The sequence below is a fragment of the Pangasianodon hypophthalmus genome, chromosome 4, assembly GCF_027358585.1.
Source record: "Pangasianodon hypophthalmus isolate fPanHyp1 chromosome 4, fPanHyp1.pri, whole genome shotgun sequence".
NCBI lineage: Eukaryota > Metazoa > Chordata > Actinopteri > Siluriformes > Pangasiidae > Pangasianodon > Pangasianodon hypophthalmus.
In genome coordinates, this window is record NC_069713.1 from 28,963,541 (window position 1) to 28,983,958 (window position 20,418).

Here is a 20,418-nt window from a genome sequence, read left to right on the forward strand (position 1 = left end):
CTTGAGTAATCGTTGATATGGTAAGGAGATGTTTATTTAACATTTATGGAAGAAGTCTCCAGTGTCAGCGCTTTGTAACAGTCAGCGGTAAAGCTGTAACTTTAAGTGTTCTGACATCTTCTGGACAAAATAATTTATGCTTTGCAATTTCTCAGTAACATGACAAATGGTGTTTTCTTGTTAACTTCAAGCAAGAAAAAAAGAGGCTGGTGAGGGAATGACTGTTTATGGAAAATTTCCCATGTTTGAACCCAAAAAAATTCAAGAGAAAAACAAATAGATAAATATTAGCTGAAGAGAAGCATCCTGAAAGTATGATGCTGCCACCACCATGCTTCACAGTAGGTATAGTGTTCTTTGTATGATGAGCTGGGTTGAATTTGTATGAAACATATCTTTGTGAATTAAGGCCAAAATGTTCAAGCTTTGTCTCTTCAGCCCATAAGACTTTGTATAGAGTGATTGAATATTTTGTAAAGTTTAGTCAGGTTTAGATGTTCTTGACTTCTTTATTGTCACAGTACTCCATAGCCCAGACAATGTGCAGAATACGGGGAGATTGTTGTCACATGCAAAGTGTAACCAATACCTGCCAGAAGGTGCTGCAGCTTGGTGATAAGTTATAGGAAAAATAATCAACTTTGTCATGGCAATAGTAACTCTGCTTCATCACACCACCTGATCACTGATTGCTTTCCTACGACACAGAGTGTTTAATTCCTTATATAAGGAACATCCCTTTTTATCCTCTTTCCCTTTAATTTGTCACCCTTCCGTATGAGATCTTGAGATTTCTCCTAGTCAGTCATGTTGAGTTATTGATGTGTGATCAAATATAGGATGAAAAGGCAAGCTTAAATACCAGAATAAGATGTAGACAACACCGCCAGTTAGTTGTGGCTGTTAGATCTGATTGTGTTAGCTGGAGGTTTCCTAATACACTTTCTATTAAAAAAAACTTTTTTGTGTGTGTGTATGAATTTGTTTTTTGAGTGAAAAGCAATAATTTTTTTTTTTTGTAAACTACCATCCCCCTCCAAAACTGTGTAATCAAGGTTCAATCTTGTAATCATTCACTAAAAATCAATTGAACACACAGACCAGTTCATACGGAAATCAACCGCGTTCAGTCTGTCTCTTAAAGTGGTACATTTCATTAGACTGTTTAGATTTTTTGACAGTGTTGACAAAGGAAATGACGAGGCAGCAATTTATCATAAATTTTAATGGTTCAGATCTGTTTTTCTTTGTTTATGTAATAATCCACCATCTTCAGTTCATCTTCACACAGGATAGATTTATTTATTTATTTTTTAAAATTTTTTTATCTTAGGTGCTCCAGATTTACATTCCTCACTCTCAAAAATGTAAATCCTTCTTTATAGTTCCACTGTAGTTACTAAACACTAACAGCTGAATAATAAGTCAGGAATTAAACGAGTTAAACCTCCAACACACAGTGAGGCTGAATGGCTTTTTCTTCTTAGCAGATTTTTTTTGCTTAAAAAACATTTACTCCGAGAAGGAAGATTTCTGATCAATAGCAGGAGCTCTGCAAATGTCGGTTTTTCTGATTTAGCCGTTGATACAGATCACTGTCAAAACAAGCGCACATAGACAATTAATATATCTGAATTAAGATTTAGGATCAGTATTTGCACTGAGCCACAGATAGAGCTACTCTACTGATACAGTTATTAGTATATATTAATTGTGTTTGGTTTTTAGCCATAATAAAAAAATAGGTGTTTGTGTACTTACCCAGTCGAAGAAGCGACCTGTAAACCAAATAAACAGCCATCAGAGACCATCTAAATAAAATCCCCAAAACGTTCACTACACATCTTCATTCTACGTTTACTAAAAAAGTGATCAAATAAAGGCTTGTGAGCCATGATAAAACATTGAGCATAATAATGATCACAGGTCCAAATATTACTGCATTCTTACACCACAGTGCTATTGAATTCTGGATCCTAATTGGTCAGAAGGTGCTGAATAATTTTCTATAACAGCAGCTCTGACAGTAGTACAGCTACAAATTCTAATACGATATTGTTTTATAGTAAATGTAAACGTACACTAACGAATTAAAAAATGTATGTAGTCATTGATATGGTGAAGTTTACAGTAAGGAGAGAACAAAGAGAGGCTGGTGAGGGAACGGCCGTTCATAGCTGCTGTAATGTAAGTGAGAACAGGAACTGAATTGTTTGGTGAAAGGTTCTAGCTGGTAAGTTGCTGTGGTATAAGAAGTGGTATTGTCAACTCTGTGTTGGTCATCATTGTTGATTATTTTGCCATAACAGTGAGTGTTTTATTCATTAGATAATAACTGTGCTGAAATAAAGCTGGATAAATGAATCTGTAACTAGAGAAACTTAGTTATTTTTTTTTGTCTACACTTACATTCACTATAGATTGCTGTTCCTTTAAAGCAGCGGACAGTCGTTTTCTTATATGAGTTATGACAGTAAAATGTCTTCTCTTAACCATCCTGCAGATATTCATCACGATGACTAGAATGAATAAGTGTCCTATCCAGTTTACACGGAGCTGGAAAACAGAAAACAATAATAAACCATTTATAAATGTTTTTGAATTATGACATCATTTGTTCTCTCAGCATTGAACATTTGTTTTAAGTGTAATTAACACTCACGTTTACACACTGGGAGCTCTGTCCATTTTTCATTAACACATCTTATTTTTTCAGGTCCTTGTAGTTTAAAAAATCTCTGACATTGAACTTTTAACTCCCTTTCACCTGGTAGTATTGTAACATCTCCATTTTCAACAAAGGGTTGAGATCCACAAATACTGACTGAAAACAGAGACAATTTGTGTCACGACATGGAGATTAAAGGAATAAAACATTAATTATAATAAACACCTATGTGCTTTTATAATGGTGAATACAATGCTGCATATTACATTTGTATGAGACGAACACATTACATTACATGCTCTATTTGTACTTTAAATATAGGCAGTACACACATTCTTAACACAACAAACTGCAGGAAGTGTGAGTTCGGGAGGAAATTTGAGGCTAATGTTTATAAAGTGAAGGTGAGATCAATCTCCAGTTAAATATGAAACACTTGATTTTTAATAGCAGAGTAAAATGTGAGAAATTTGTGAGTGAATTTGTGGTCATTATTACCAGGCAACAGTACCGCAGTATCAGGACCTAGAGATCCACCATGGTCCTCAGAGCTGTCATGATGTCTATGGGAATCTGGACAAACATTTTTATTTTTAAATTAATATCTTTCATAATTTCCTGGAAGGTTTTGTACCAACATCCAACTGCAACCACTAACACAATATATGACACATATTGGACAATTTGGAAGAGCTCTTCAGTTTGGAGAGACTGAGGAACCTCCTTGAAAGTTGTACAGCCATTAGTCTGTTTGTCGAGTCTGAATAAGAGCAAAATTTGATACTTTTCATTTGTTTTCACACTCTCAAATGAGCTGTGCCATGAAAGCGCTTTGCACTTCACAGATAACGAGCATTTAATGTCCGCACGTTAGTAAGAAGAAAAGCAGTGTTAGCGTAACTTTTGTAAATATGGCAGGAAATTTTTAGTTTGGTTTGGTCCGCAAAAACCTTTGCACACAACTCTACTAAAATATTACTAAATGAGGCCCAATGTTTCTAAAGTAGCATTTTGAGTTTTCACCCTCAACAAATAGTCAGCAAGTCGTTGGCCAATGTTTCGGCTATGAGACGTGTTACTGTGTCCTCATATCAGGCGTAAAAGATATTATTTGTATCTGTCTAACGTGATATGCTTAACTGATATGCTTTGACTGCCTGTAGTAAGCAGGAGGGAGATAAATGATGGCTTTGTAATGTACTTTATTTTGTTCATTTTGTTTTATTTGGCTCAGTTTCATCAGTGTTTCTGATTCTGAAAATATCTGGCAAGTAAAAACCGTTCTACCTTCAACCAGCTATCGATGCGTGTAGTGCAACAGTTAGTGGGATTAAGAATTAATGTGTGCTACTTGTCTCGCAGGCAAGTACTATTAAAAAGAATAGGCTGGACATGAAATCTGCTCAGGCTACTGATTTGTCCGCTGCTGCACTAAGAAGTCAGTATTACCATAAGAAAATTATTGTCTTGCATTTTTTTTTTTTTTTTTTTGTCTTTTCATCTATTATAGGCGAGCAGGGGAATCATGTGTATAAGGTTTTCCTGTGAAAAAAAAAATCTCATTTTTATTTTATAATAACACAGTGTTGAGAAATGTTATTCATGTCTGCAGTGAGGACACTTACCTTTACAGACTGGCAGCCTCCAAGTTCCATGTACACACTGTGCATAAGATATTCCTTCAAACTCATAGCCGCTGTCACATTCAAATCTAACAGTGCGTCCAGTAGCATAGAACGATGCTAACTCATCAGCAGGTTTGGCGTTTGGCACATGTGGAGCAGTACACACTGTTTCACCTCGAGCTAAAAACAGAACATTTATACATGGCTTTAATTTAGAATTTATTTAGTTATGTGTGTGCACACATGGAGTAATTTACTTCTGATCATAGTCGATTTTAGATGTTGATGCACGGCCTATTTATATTCCGTTTTTGAATTTGATTTTTGATGTGTACTAAATAGAAAAAAACAAAACAGTATTAAAATCCCCAAACAAGACCATGAACCAGTGAACATTAATATTATCTATTGGATTATCAGTGTTATTTTGACATCTCCCTCCATGATCTCTGGGTCCTAGTGGTGAACTGCTGTATCCTGTACTTGAGTAAAAGTAGAGATATCTTTGTTAACATGCTACTCTAATAAAAGTAGAAGTGTGTACTGAGTTATTTTAGTTATAGATGATTATTTGATCAGTTTCTAGACACCTCTCTGACTGCAGACCAGAACAAGATGGTACGTGTCCTCCATCCTCTATCTGCAGCAGTGTCTCACCGCTTGAGAGGTGTGTCTGTCCAGAATGCCTGTCAATCATGAAATGGTGGACTTCAAATAAAAGATCTTCTTATTTGAGCCCACTTTTGTAAACTAAAATTCTAAAAGGCATTCCACTTTAAATATTGATGTGAAGTATGACTTTTCATTTGTATATGAAGTTAAAATATTCCTTTTTAATGTTTTGGCTATTTACAACAGCAGCCAGTGACATGACAAAATGACAAAATGTTTGAGAACCACTGATGTGACCTATGAGCATTCAGTTTTCTTGATAATTAATCCAACTAGTAAAACTCTCTCTGCAGTCAGGCTCGGCTGATGTGTGTAGTGCAGCAGGTGGTTGGATTCTTTTGTGAAAGTCATTAAGAAGTAGTTTTTGTTTTCCTGTGAAATAATTTTGTCTTTATTATATAATCACAGTGTTGTTCAGAAATATTAGTCATGTTTGGAAGGAGGATACTTACGTTTACACACTGGCAGCCTCCAAGTTCCATCTACACACTGTGCATAAGGTAATCCTGCAAACTCATAGCCGGGGTTACATTCAAATGTAACAAACCTTCCAGTACTATAGGAAGCGTCTAACCCTTCTAGAGGTCGGGCGTTTGGCACATGTGGGACACTACACTTTAGTTGACCTAGAAAAAACAGAACATTTATACATCTGTGTCTTTAAATTGACATTTACTTTGTTATGTGTGTGCACACATGGAGTTATTTCCCTCTGATCAAAGGATATTTTTAACTTAAACCCCCCTCATTATTATTAATCCTAAATTTTGAAAGCATTAACAAAGTCACTCAGTCTTTTTCTAACTCAAGTAAATTCCTACTCTATTATATTTACTTTTCATTTTTAACTAGATAGATTCCTACTACACTGATGTGCACCCTATTTATATTTTACAGTTTCTGCTGGTTTTAATTTAATTTTAATTAATGTTATTTATCAGATTATCAGTGTTATTATGACATCTCCCTCTGTGAACTCTGGGTTCTAGTGGTGGACAAAAATCCTTGGTTGTAAATGTCATGCCGTGTTTCCCTGTTTTTCCCCTTCCTAGTGTTCCAGTGTGTTTTCTCTCTCTCTCTCGTTTCTATGCCCAGGCTTGTTCTGCTTCCCTGCGGCTCACAGATAAGGCGCTTGACCCTAATACCAGCAACCAGAGTTCAAACTCTGGCCTTGACCACACTACCTTCCCATATACTCCTACCTCTCCTAACGTCCCGTAAAACCCATTTAATGTTCAGTCTTTGAGTCTGTGTTCTGCTTCTGGGTCCCCTCATTCTTGTGTATTATAACACTAAAAGGCATTCCGCATTAAATAGTTTGTATATTTTTATTAGAATGGTGGACTTGTGAAGTTAAATATTTTATTATTTATTGTTTGTCTATTTACAGCAGCAGCTAGTGATGTGTATTCCTGCTCACATGTGCTTTTTTTTTTAAAGCAGCACATTTAAGCTTGTCATTGGCTGCCACTGTAAAGAGACAAAAAATAAATAAGGAATATTTTATCTTGATGCTGGATTCCATTTTACCTGGATACTGGATTCCATTTTACCTGGATACTGGGTTGGATGTTGCTGTAAATAAACTAGTTTTTTCGGCCAATTAAAAGGTGAACTCTGGACTATGAACTTCTGAGTAGGACTTGAATGCAGCACGAGTAATGTTAGATATGCTGCAGAAAGTAATGGAGTGAAAGTAATTGGATGCTGTCGTCCCTCCACTCTCACGCGTTCACTCAGGTTTGTCGACATTGGAGTGGCTGGCAGTTTTATGTCCCAGGGCACCCTCATATCTATGTTACCTCTGGCTCTCCCTTTTAGTTATGCTGTCACAGCTATTCTTGCTGGAGTCAATGCTTGCACTCTGCACGCAAAGTACAATGTCCTTAACCATTAAGGAACAAAAGCTTACCTAACAATCTCTCTCTCTCTCTTTCTCTCTCTCTCTCTCTCTCTCTCTCTCTGTCATGCTACTCCTGAGATACCAGTGATGCTGACCCCTTCTGCTCTCTTGACCTGCCTCATTCATCCTGATGCCCTACTTCTGTTTGGAGTTCTCATTGGTTGAGATCGCTCGCTGCTGCTGGGGGTGGCCCCCCATGGACGGCCTGAAGATCAGTGGGATTGCTGGGGATGGTGCCACTTGGGGGCTGTGGAGATGGCTTGGGGATCTCATATAGGTAGTTGTACTCTGATGGCTTGGGACTGCGATTGCTGTAATCAGGACTCCATCAGTGGACAGTAAATAGGTTCAACAAACCGGACTTCATGTGAAAACTGTGATGAATTTACTGGTTGCACAAATGCACTATTTGTCCATATAGTACACAGTTATAGAAGGGATTTATTTATAATCGCACTATCCGTTAGCACCCAGATGAGGATGGATTCCCTTTTGAGTCTGGTTCCTCTCAAGGTTTCTTCCTCATATCGTCTCAGGGAGCTTTTCCTTGACACTGTCACCTCTGGCATGCTCATTAGGGATAAATTCACATATTTACAATTTATTTTGGTTTAATTTAATTTGAATGTATTTATTTCTGTAAAGCTGCTTTGTGACAATGTCCAATGTTAAAAGCACTATACAAAAAAAATTTAATTGAATTGAATTGAAAGTAGGATCATTTGCTCTGAGATGCATTGAAGTAAAAGTATAAAGTCTGTAAAAATTGAAATACATTAACAAAGTACAGATACTTGGGGAAAAAAAGAAGTTTAAAAAGCAGTATAAAAAAGTACAGTAAGAAATGAAATGTACATCGTTACTGTCCCCCAGTGCTGGACCCTGTGTCTGATCAACATCAACGTTATTGTGCTGGTATGTCTTGGTCTGTAGATCTCACAGGGTTTTAATTCTTCTGTGATATTTAGTACTCATCTTTTAATTCTTCTAACAAATATTGGATTGTTATGCGATCATGTGACCTATGAGCATTCAGTTTTCTTGATAATTATTCCAACTAGTAAAACTCTCTCTGCAGTCAGGCTCAGCTGATGTGTGTAGTGCAGCAGGTGATGGGACTCGGAACGATTAGTGTGCGCTTTAGTTACAGGATTGAGCTACATCACAGCTCTGGAAAGTGCATTTTTTATTTAAACATGCACACAAAATAAAATTTTTCTTTTCTGAAAGTCATTAAGATGTAGGTTTTGTTTTCTTTTTCTGGTTGTTAAACCTACAGAACTACGAATAAAAAATAACCCAGATTAACAAGTAATCATTTGTTAAGGTTTTCCTGTGAAATAATCTTGTCTTTATTATATAATCACAGTGTTGTTCAGAAATATTAGTCATGTTTGCAATGAGGATACTTACACACTGGCAGCCTCCAAGTTCCATTTACACACCGTGCATATGGGTCTCTTCTTTCAAACTCATAGCCGCGGTTACATTCAAATCTCACATATCTTCCATTAGAATAGACCTCTGCTAACGTTTCTGCAGGTCGGGCATTTGGCACATGTGGGGTAGTACATGATGTTGGATCTAGAACAAAAAAACATGAAAAACACATGAATTGAATTTTGAAGTTTTTGTTTAACCTTAATAACTACAGTTAAGAAGTGCTGAAAAGCACGGACAGAGACATCTGAATTAAACATAACTCCTCTCTCGTTCTCCATCTCTCTCATGCTTGCCTCCCAAGCCCTCATTCTCCTCACTCCGACCAACGTGTCACAATCTTGTGTTTATTTTATAATAACATGGTTGTGTTCAGAAATATTATTGTTAGAAACATGTTTCTAATGAGGACACTTACCTTTACACACTGGCAGCCTCCAGGTTCCATCTACACACTCTGCAGAATCTGTTCCTTCAAACCTATAGCCTCTGTTACATACAAATCTTACAGTGTCTCCATTATTATAGGAGTTTTTTAATGCAGCTGCAGGATAAGCATTTTGCACCCATGGTTTAGGACACGTTGGTTTATCTAGAACTAAAAACAGAACATTTATACATTTGTGGCTTTACTTTTGTATTCATTCAGTTACATCTGTGCACACACGGTGTAATTTACCTCTGATCATATGGATTTAGACTAAATGCACAAATAAATGTATATAATCATAGTCTGATAATCCAAGCATTAGATTTCGTTCGTTTTGCTCAGATACAGGAACTGACTGCAACTAATCAATAAACTTTTACAGTGAAGATAGTGCTTACTGGTGCCATTTGCTTTGAGCTAACACATTAAATCATCAGGAAATAAAAAATGATGTGTTCATGTCAGACATCATTATCTTAAGTACAGTGCTATGCTACAAAGTTGCTCAGTACATCAGATAGCAAGGGAATTTAACAATGAATGAATAAAACAGATAGGAAATTATACCATGGTGCTGTTGAAGTCTGGATTCTGATTGGTCAGAAGGTGTTGATTAATTTTCTGTGACAGTAGCTCAGTAGTGCAGCTGCAAGTCACAGTTTTATATTAATTTGCTCGTTCTAAATCATTTCTGTAGTGACAGCATGTGTTATACAAAAATCTTATAATCATTGACATGGTAGCATGGTAGCATCAGTAAGGAGATGTTTATTTAACATTTATGGAAGGACTCTCCAGTGTCTGCACTTTGTAACAGTCAGGGGCAAAACTATAACTTCAAGCTGTCACTATAAACTGATAAAACAAAAAGTATGACGGCCAATTTTTAATAAATAAAAAAATAGTAATTGTAAAATTGCTGTGGTATAAAAGCAGTAAGAGACTCTAGACTCAAGGGGGTGACTTTGTGAGATTTGGGCCCTAGGCAATTGCTTATATGGCCTAATTAACAAGCAATTACAATTGATGTAGATTGCATAACATGTTATCCTTTTTTGTTTTTTGTTTTAATCATAGAATTCTGCTTCAACCAAAGTAACCATATCACACTTATCATGGCTAGGATCTGATGATTTTTTTTAATGACAACATTTTCAAGGATACAGCCCATGGACTTGTGAATGCATAACGGTTTAACATTAATTTTTCAGGTGTACATGTAAGGTTACAATGTTCGTTGTCCCACACTCATGTGTTACAGTTGAGGTGCTTTCCCAGTACAGCTAACATAGCACACCTTTTGGTTTCAGTGAAAGTGTACAGTACAAACTAACAATATGGGAAAATTTGTACATGATGAAAGCAGTACGAAGTGTGTTTTTAAAATTATTTTTCTATTATGTCTCCTTCCATGTTTTCTTTTATCCACAAAGTTTCAGTTTCTTTTTTGGCCTTTTTAGAAAATCAAACAACAGATATAATCACATGTAAAACATGATAATCCCATATCCTGACTTGCAAAAAGTACGGTAGCAGTGTGTGAGAATCTTACCACAATTAGGATTAGAGGACCACTTGCCGTGTTCAAGAGTGTTATATTTGTTTCCATGTAGCTTATATCCTTTTGCACCAACACACTTGTAGAATGACTGATGGTAGGCAGTTTCTTAATGGACAGTTTCTTAATGGTTTATTAGCAAACTCCTACAATGGCCCCCTTTCCCCCACACCGTGCCCTCTTCTGTGACAGACCTCCCCCAACTGTCGCAAGAAGTTAAAGTGACAGTACTGAAAGCAATAAACAATATCTTCACATGACATCTTCCCCTTCCCTGTTCTACAAAAAACACCAGCATGTTACCAGGCAGATAAACATCTTTCAACAGTACGGACATGGGCAATATAAGCTCTGACCAATGTTATGAACAGAACAAACATTTCAAATCTTTAAGCCCCTCAGCACAAACTTTTTTTTTTTTTTTAACAGAGTCAAAGTGATTTTGCTCTCTTCCTTACAGGTCCAGCCTAGTCTGATAGGTGCATTCTCTGTTGTGTCAATGTGAGCAGGTTGAATTTTAAAAGTACTTTAGTGTGTGTGTGTGTGTGCGTTTGTTGTCTGTGTTGTTGGCACAGCTTGGAGGTTTCGTCGGTTCCGTCGCAGTATTGTTCCTTGTTCAGTCTCAAGGTGTCACACTTTCCTGTCTAATTACTGCAGGTGAAGCCCAGACCTTCTCATGGTCTCCATGTCGTAGCTCCATGGCAATACTAAGCTTGTCTGTCTTTATCTTTCATGTCTTTCTGTTTGACAGACATTCTGTTTAGCCAGCTAGGTTGAAGATTCTTCTCTAGGGTAGGCAAAGCGGTTCTAATTTTCTTTCCCATAAGAAGCTTAGCTGGATTAACTCCTGTGGTGGCACAAGGAGTCGATCGATAGCGCTTGAGAGCTAATAGCGGGTCTGTATGCTTCAGGATCCTCTTTGCGATTTGCACCACCCTCTCTGCATGTCCGTTGCCCTAAGGGTGGTGAGGGCTTGATGTGATGTGTTTGAAATCCAGTTGTTTGGCCAGTGCCTGAATTTCTGAGCTGGAAAACTGAGGATCATTGTCACTCACCACCTCATCTGGAATCCCGACTCTGGCAAAGACAGCTTTCAACTTTTGGGTGACGTGAGATGTTGTGGTGGAAGGTAAGCACAGTATCTCTAGGAATCTAGAGTAGTAGTCTGATACAATTAAGTAAGTGTGTCTGTTGCAGAGATCAACTGCAATCCCTTCCAGGGCCGCTCAGGGATCGGTGTGCAGATCAGGAGCTTTTTCTTCTGGGTATTTCTCAACTTGCGAAATGTCTGGCATGACATCACTGTATTCTTTATTTCTGCTGAAATTCCTGGCCACCACACTGATTCCCTAGCTCTCTCTCTACATTTTCTAAGGACATGGTGACCTTCATGAATCTTTCCCAGCATCTCTTTTCTCATTACCCTAGGCACAACAATTCTCCTGCTGTTGGAATTTAACCCACGTGTTGCGGCCATCCAGCCCTGATCAGCATGATGACAGTCTTTACAAGGAGTCGCAGGTATACCATGCACGACTTCAGCCACATAGGACTCTACATCTACATGTGTTTCCATTTCCTCAGTGGTGTAGTTCCTGGATAGTGCATCAGCAAAACTAGCATCTTGCCTGGTGTATAATCACCTATGGGCTTGAATCTCATTAGGCGCATAAGAAGTCTCTGGCATCGCAGTGGGACGTTATCTACGCTCCTGTTATTGATGAGAGGAACCAGCGTCTTGTGATCTGTCACCAGCTTAAACTCATCCAGGCTACACAGATATTTTTCAAGCTCCTCACAAGCCCACACACTGGCCAGACCCTTTCTCGATCTGCGCATATCGAGATTCTGCTTCAGTGAGTCTCCTAGAGCAGTATGCTACCAGCTTCTGCACGTCTTTGTGCAACTTCTGAAGCACCCCTCCCCGTCCATAGCTGCTGGCGTCAGCTGAGACAGCAGTGGTTCAGGTGACATCATAGAATGCGAGGACTGGTGCAGTCATAAGCAGCTCTTTGATTTTCTCAAAAGCTGTCTGCTGTGTGTGTCCCCAGGTCGACATAATTTTCTGTCTGAGGAGTTTGTACAGTGGTTGGCTGACTGTTGAGAGGTTAGCAATGAACCTCCCCAAATAATTCACCATGCCCAGCATGCCCTTTTCAGTTCCTGCAGATTTTGAGGTGGTGGCAGCTGTTGGATGGCAGTCTGGATCTGGCTGCATTCCTGTCTCATTAATCAGGTGACCCAGGAATCAAAGTTGACTTTGTCTGAACATGCATTTCTCAAGGTTTAGCTTTACAATCTGTCGACTCCACGCTCTGCAGCACCTTTTCTAGATGAGTGTTGTGTTGTTTCAGGGAGGACCCATAGATGAGTATGTCATCCATAAAGACCTCCACACCATCCAGCCCTAGTAGTGTCTCCAGCATCTTTCTCTGGAAGATCTCAGGGGTGCTTGAGATGCCAAAGGGAAGCCCCCTGAAACAATATCCCCTGAAATAATAATAGTAATAAAGGTGGTGAGGGTGAAACTGTCTGGATGGAGTGAGATCTGCTGAACCTGCTGGCCGCATCTAGAGAGGAGAACACCTTTGCACCTTGCAGTGTGCACTGCGTGTGGCTGCGCTGACTGTTTCAACTTTTGACAGGGTCAGGTTTGAGTGTGCCCTGCTCACCATACGCGTTGTAGTGTTTGGGAACCCTATAATAGTCTGCTTTGGTAGCCTCCTTGACCCTCCTCACGAGGTTCATTTCAGCTGATAGAGACTGGCTAAGCAGGTTATTCATTTTATGTCCACAGACCACATAGGCAGAGAATGGGTAAGACTTCTCCTTGTACACTGCAGTGGCCTGAAACTGACCTAGGCAGGTGAGTTCTCCTCCAGGGCTATCTAATATGATATTAGCTGGCTCTAGTGTCATTACCGGGGCCATTGTGCTGAAAGTCTCTTCTGCTACTACGTTCACGTCAGCCCCGGTACCTACTTTGAATCTTACGGTGGTGGCCCCTACCAAGAGCTGCACTGTCCATTACTATTCCAGCTCATTTAGATTATAAACTGAGCCTTAAAAAGTTTGAAGGTTGGTCTAAACATTCACTGACTTCTCTTACTGACCTGTTGTTGTGGCATACTCTGGTCCAGTGTCAAATTATGTGATATTTGTGGCATTTACCTTTCCTTGCAGGGCAGCACTAATCACTTACATGCAGTGCATTTCCACATTTGCCACATTTTACATGACTGTCTACTCGGATTTTGTCTTTAGGCTTATGCTGTCCACTCACAGGTTTCCTATTTGTGCTGACAACTGCCCTCACCACGCCCACTGTCTCTCCTTGCATACTGACTTGTGTGGCCACTTCCTCTGACTGCTAGACAGTTTGGATTGTTTGTGCTAATGTGAGATCAGCGACTAATTGTAACCTACAATGAGATCTTGTCCAGAATGCGGACCAAAGTGCAGTCACGAATATTCTCGTCTTACTCTCAGACAGCACGTACAGTGTTCTTATGAACCCTTCTGCTTTTTCTCCAGGCTGTTGCACTCTCTGTCCCAGGACAATGGTAAAGTCAATTTTCCGACTTTCTTCGGCAAAAATGAATGATTTATAAATGTTCTCCGCCTCACTTCCCATGGTGTCGTTGAGACAACTCACTTGCATTTCTCCGTCCTCTTTGTCTAATTTAGTAGCAGTCCAGAATATCTGAAATCGCTGTCTCCAATCCATCCACTCTCTTGGTTTATCGAAGGAAAAACTCGCAGGGGGATTAAACTTTGCCATTGTCCGTCACTTCTGACACCATGTAGAATGACTGAGGGTAGGCAGTTTCTTAATGGAACTCTGTCATTTATTAGCAAACTCCTACAATGGCCTCCTTTTCCAGCCTTCCCCACACAGTGCCCTCTTCCGTGACAGACATCCCCCCATTGTTACAAGAAGTTAAAGTGACAGTATTGAAAACAATATACAATATCTTCACATGACAATACTCAAGCCGCTCCCTGTGATCATTCCTGCAGAATAAAAATCTTTGTTTTATAATAGCACAATGTTGTTCAGAAATATTAGTCATGTTTGCAATGAGGACAATTACGTTTACACACTGGCAGCCTCCAAGTTCCATTTACACACTGTGCTTTTGACTTTCCTCCTTCAAACTCATAGCCACTGTGACATTTAAAACTAACATCGTCACTAGGAAAATAGGATGTTTGTAAGTCATGTGGAGGCTGGCACATGTGGAGCAATACACCACGTATTATCTAAAACAACCATTAGAAGAACTTTTCTATGTTATTTTATGATTCATATTTATATTATATATCTTTTAATATTTCTGTATGTATTTATTTATCTGTTAGTTTATTAAAGTCTCATTCTGAGACATTTCTTGAAATGGCCTGTCCTATAAAAATGAAAATGTAATTTTACTGTCAAAAAGCTGTTTTCAATGGTGGACCTGGATAATTTTCTACAATTTCTATTTGCACAATTACATATCAGTTAGTAAAATGAAATGATGGGTGAAATGCATGGTGTAGAAAATTTTTTGGCACCCTTCCCTAAATGATCCACTATATATACAGCATGTTGCAAAAGTCTTAGGCACGTGTAAAGAAATGCCGTAAGAAGAAACTGCCGTTTGAGCAGTAAACAGTAATAAACTAAACAAAGTCAATATTTGGTGTGTTTTATAACATGTTGGCTTTAAAAACACATCGGAACACTTCATACAGTAATATGAGAATTGATTTGTACGTTTTTCTAAGCATCTTGAAGAACCTAACATAGTTTCTCTGGAGACCTCATCTAGCTTCTACTTTTGCAGCTAACCCTGACAACCAGCATTCTTTTTTTTTTTGTCTAAAAAGTGGTCTATTATGAAATATGTTACATGCAAAAAAAATCTAAAAACTGCTCTTTTTAGTACTCCCGCCTAGGGCTACAGAAAAGTGTTCACCCCATCCTGAAGATACCACAGCCATGCATGTTCGGGAGCCAGGACAGGTAGGAGGGCATACTCTATCCTCTGTCAATCTCAGGGACACTAGCCAATTGCAAGCATCTGTGAGAATAGGTCAGACAGCTCTTTTTCCTGAGAGCGTGTTATGCTGCCCTGTGGCACAGCAAGAGCAGCAATTCAAAAAGTCACCAAGGCTGGATTCACTTGTCTCTGAGAAAGGACCTGCTTCACAGGACAAAGGACATATATTCACAATTTCTGTTGATTTTAAGTTTGATATTTGCTAAAGGAAAAAAAAAACCAACAATGCAATTTAAAACCCCAACCAAGACCATGACAGTGAACATTAATATTATTCATTGGATTATCAGGGTTGTTTTGACGACTTCTGCTGTGATCTCTGGACTCCTGTGTCTGATCCACATCAATTTGCTGTTTTTTTTTTTTAAACTGTAGCACTCAGGCATGGGGTATGTAGCAATTTCTCTAAAGAAGAGAAAACTCATCTTTCAACTCTTTAAACTTTTTTTGAAAGTGTTGGTTTGTTATGTGAGCCTGCGACCAATGAGTATTCAGTTATATTGATAAAAACATGCTAAGTAATCCACCTAGTAAAAATTGTTCTACCATCGATCAGATCGAGTCACTGTAGATGTGTGTAGTGCAGCAGGTAGTTGGGTTCCGATTGTTTAGTCTGCGCTATAGTTACAGCATCAAAGTATTTTTTTCTTTTCATGGTTGTTAAACCTACATGTCTGCTAGGAATAAGAATACTGTGCTGCTCAGGAATATTAGTCATGTTTGCAATGAGGACACCTTACCTTTACACACTGGCAACCTCCAAGTTCCATCGTCACAAAGTGCATAACGCATTCCTTCAAACTTATAGCCAATGTCACATACAAATCTAAGAGTTTCTCCAGGACTATAGAATGTTTTTAATTCTTTTGCAGGCTGGGCATTTGGCACACTTGGGGCAAGACATGATTTTAGAACAACAAACAGAAGAGCATTTATACATGTGTGGCTTTAATTTTATATTTATTTATTTGTGTGTACACTGTGTAATTTACCTCAGATTACAGTGGATTATAGACCCCTCTGTGTTCATCTCAGATTTTAAAAAAAATCTTTTAAATATTCACCCAGTCTTTCTCTAACTCAGTTAAATTCCTACTTTATTATATTTACTTTTTTTGACTAATCCATAAGTTATTGGCACACAGCATATTTATATTCATGATTTCTGATAAAAAAACAAAAAGAAAAAAAGACCATGACATGATCAGTGAAAGTTAATATTTTTTGGATTATCAGTATTATTGTTGAAGTCTCTGCCCATGATGTCTGATCTACAGCAACATTATTCAGCTGATGTGCCATGGGCTGTAGCTCTTGGATGCGGGGTTTAATTCTTCCCCAGTTTGCTGATGCCCAGAGATTTCCCATCTCATGCTTGCAGGGAAAGTTTCATCCTCATCCAGAATTCCTGGCACTTTGATCCTGGTCTATGAGAGGTTAAGTTTGACTATGGCTGGGCTACCTTATACAATGCCAGCGCATCATCTAAAATATCCCTCTATTATTTTGAGTGTCAAATGCTTGAGGAATGGTGCACGGCTTGTTTTATGATTTTGTCACTCCTACAGTAACTGCTAGTAAAGGCAAAGCCTTCTCTCCCATTAATGTATACCTGGCTGCTATTTTGGCTTACCATGTAGGTAGGAACACGACAGTGGGTCAACACCCCCTTATTTGTCAGTTCATGAAAGGGGTTCAAGATGCTCTTGCTGAAATCAGCTCTATTGCTGGGACTGGCTTTGGCAAAGTGTGTTAGCTACACCCACTCTCTGTCAGTAGACCCATCATGTAAGCAATTTCTGCATTCATCCCTAAAGTTATTGATACATCAGTGATGTGCCAGCACAATTATTTGCCTTCTATCCTCCCTCCTTCACCTCTGAAGAGCAGAAGCGATTGACCATGCTCTGCCCAGTCTTCATGCTTTTTTATGTTGACAGGATGGAAGGGATCAGGAAATGAGATCAGCTATTTGTGTCATGGGCTGTGCCTCACCTGGGTAAACTGATCATGAAACTGTGCTTTGGATCGTGGAAGTCATCGTCTTAGCTTATTCCTACGATGAGCTACAGCCTCCCACAGGCTTGCATGCCCATTGTCCCGGGTGTTGTTTTGAATATTGGATTGAGGATATTTGCACTGCAGCACACCTTACCTTTACACACTGGCAGCCTCCAAACTCCATCTTCACACTGTGCAGAATCTGTTCCTTCAAACTCGTAGCCACTGTCACATACAAATCTAACAATGTCTCCAGTAGAATAGGATTTTGCTAATACATCTGCAGGTTGGGCGTTTGGCACACGTGGGGCAGCACATGTTGTTTGAGTTACAACTAAAAACAGAACATTTATACATTTGTGGCTTCAATTTCTTTTTATTTATTTTTATAATTTACCTCTGATCATAGCAGGTTTTAGACTTAGCCCCTTATCATTCACATCTAATTCTTAAAAAATCTTAACATATTCAGTCTTTCGCTAACACAGTTATATTCCCATAGCTACACACGAAATGAAAATCTCATCTTTATCTTATAATAACACAGGGCTGATACAGAAACATTATTCATGTTTGCAATGAAGATACTTACATTTACACACTGGTAGCGTCCAAGTTCCATCTACACACCATGCATGTTTTGTTCCTTCATACTCATAGCCTCTGTCACATATGAATCTTACAAAGCTTCCAGTAGGATAGAGTGCTGCTGTAAACTCATCTGCGAGCTCAGCATTTTGCACAAATGGCACAGTACATGATGTTAGAACTAGAACAATGTAGAAAATAGAAATATATAAATGCCTGCGTGGCTTTAAATTTAAAATATCTTAAGTTATGTGAGTGCACAAATGGTGTAATTTACCTCTGATCATATAGGAGTTTAAATTTAACCCCCCTGTTATTATCTATATCAAATTTGTAACATACTCACATGTTCACTCTGTCTTTTTCTAACATAAATTCCTACTATATTACTTTCTAAGTTATTTTTACTTTAATATAAATTTATTATATTTATTATGTTATTTTATATTTACTAAATAGAAAAACAAAACAGAACAGGCTTAATAGCCACAACCCAGACCATGACAACATTAATTTTATGCAGTGATGACACGTACGTTTACAAACTGGCAGATTCCAAGTTCCATCTTCACACAGTGCATAATGTGTTTCTACAAACTCATAGCCGCTGTCACATACATATCTAATAAAGCTTCCAGTGGGATAGGATTCTGCTAGGTCATTTTCAGGTTTACCATTTGGCACAAATGGTGCAGTACATGATGTTTGACCTAGAACAAAAAACAGAACATTTATATATTTGTTACTCTGAATTTTAAAAACCTCTCCCTTTAGTCTTTAAACCTGCCAAAAGTTTTGTTTGCCACACTTCTTGATTTACTACATTAGTAAATACTTTTGAATGCAGAGTCTGAGTGTTCAATTTAAAACGCGACTTATGACAACAATCATGATAATGGTGGAACATTTTAACAGAGTTCGGCAGTCTGTTTAACATTGTGTGGCAGCAGAGTCGTGGTGGAGCATCAGCTGCAGACGGAGAGAAGGCAGGTTGAACAGGTAGGTAGCGTGCGATGATTCTCACCTGTGTCTTGTTACCACCAGTCTGCTTATTCGTATCTCTTTGTGCTTTCAGTGACTGCCATAATGAGAGAGAGGGCGGAATAGCTGGCAGAGCCTGGTACACACATGCGTGCACACACACACACATGCTGCGGAACTGTGAACTTGGTGGAGCAAAAGCTGCGATTCCATGATGGACTCTTTTCTGTTGATTTGTCCTTTTTTTGTTGAGTTTTTAAAAGTGTGCTGAAAAGTGAAGACTGAATAAATGCAAGCCTGTATATCTGTTAAAATTCTGCCTGCCTCTTGAACCTTCCTCTGCACCCTCACACACCGGGGTTCTACTGTGGTGCTGAAAACTGGGATCTGGGAAGTCTCAGACACTGCCAATGAAGCCTCGCCATCCTCCACAAACCCAACACCAAGCGCTCCTCAATCTATGCAACAAGCAGCAGTGGCGCTTCGAAGCCCTCATGCAGGAGCAGACCAAGAACTAGTGGGCACTCCAGAAGTTGCTGCAGCCCACCACATCTCCAGCTCTGTCCCCTGCCACTGGTCCACACATGACACTCACCAAGTTGGCCTCCACGGATGATACAGAGGCCTTCTTGGAGCTTTTCAAGCGTGCGGCAGCTGAGTGGGAATGGCCGGAGAATGAATGGGCTCTGCCACTTCCCCCTTGCTCTCAGGGGAAGCCCAGCTTACCGCTCAGCAACTGCCACCATGGATGCTGCTCAGGTAAGGAAACCTGAGAAGCACTGCCAATGCTTCCGGTTGCTGCAGCTCCCCGAGGCAGCCCCTTCGCATACATGCAATAGCTGAAGGACTCCTGTTGCCAGTGGCTGATGGCACAGGAGCGGTACGTGGAACAGATCATTGAGCTGGTGGTACTCATCAGTCGAATCATCAGTCGAATCCTGACAGGAATGTCAGAGTAGGTCAAGTGCCACCAGCCCACATCCCTGGATGAAGCTATCTCAGATCATTACCTCATCTCATTTAAAATGTGTCTTAATCATAATATATGCACCTTGCCACATCATCGTGTCAAACGTACTTTCATGTCAACAACTGCATAGAGTTTTATCAGTAATCCCCCAGATTTATCAACCATGATTGGATCACCGTCTGATCCCGAAGAACTCGACCAGGCAACTGAATGCTTAGAACATTCTGCAACTCGCTAGATAAGGTAGCTCCACTTAAAAGAAAAATAATTAGGGAGAAAAAGCTAGCACCCTGGTATAGCGATCACACACGAACTTTATAACAGACCACTCGGAAACTAGAACGTAAATGGCCTCAAACTAAATCGATAGTATTTCAAATAGCATGGAAGGAGAGCCTTTTGAGCTATAGGAAAGCGCTTAGTGCTGCTAGATCAATGTATCTCTCCACCCTAATTGAAGATAACGGAAATAATCCTAGATTCTTATTTAATACTCTAGCAAAATTAACTAGGAATAAAACACGCACACAATCATAT

The 20,418-nt window shown here is 39.1% G+C and overlaps 1 protein-coding gene across 1 annotated transcript in view; it reads right to left on the minus strand.

Moving 5' to 3' along the window:
• Positions 1-1,210: 1,210 nt before the first annotated feature.
• The window catches only part of LOC117597043 (complement factor H-like), a 29,792-nt gene continuing 10,584 nt past the window's right edge, over positions 1,211-20,418 (minus strand). The window contains exons 2-12 of the mRNA XM_053233207.1: positions 18,467-18,640; positions 17,935-18,111; positions 17,495-17,676; positions 16,082-16,241; positions 8,727-8,906; positions 8,282-8,452; positions 5,418-5,591; positions 4,294-4,473; positions 3,167-3,241; positions 1,762-1,778; positions 1,211-1,595 (exon numbers count right to left, since the gene is read on the minus strand). Of these exons, the coding sequence (XP_053089182.1) occupies positions 1,593-1,595; positions 1,762-1,778; positions 3,167-3,241; positions 4,294-4,473; positions 5,418-5,591; positions 8,282-8,452; positions 8,727-8,906; positions 16,082-16,241; positions 17,495-17,676; positions 17,935-18,111; positions 18,467-18,640 (1,493 nt within the window). The 3' untranslated portion in view covers positions 1,211-1,592. The remainder of the gene's footprint in view (positions 1,596-1,761; positions 1,779-3,166; positions 3,242-4,293; positions 4,474-5,417; positions 5,592-8,281; positions 8,453-8,726; positions 8,907-16,081; positions 16,242-17,494; positions 17,677-17,934; positions 18,112-18,466; positions 18,641-20,418) is intronic.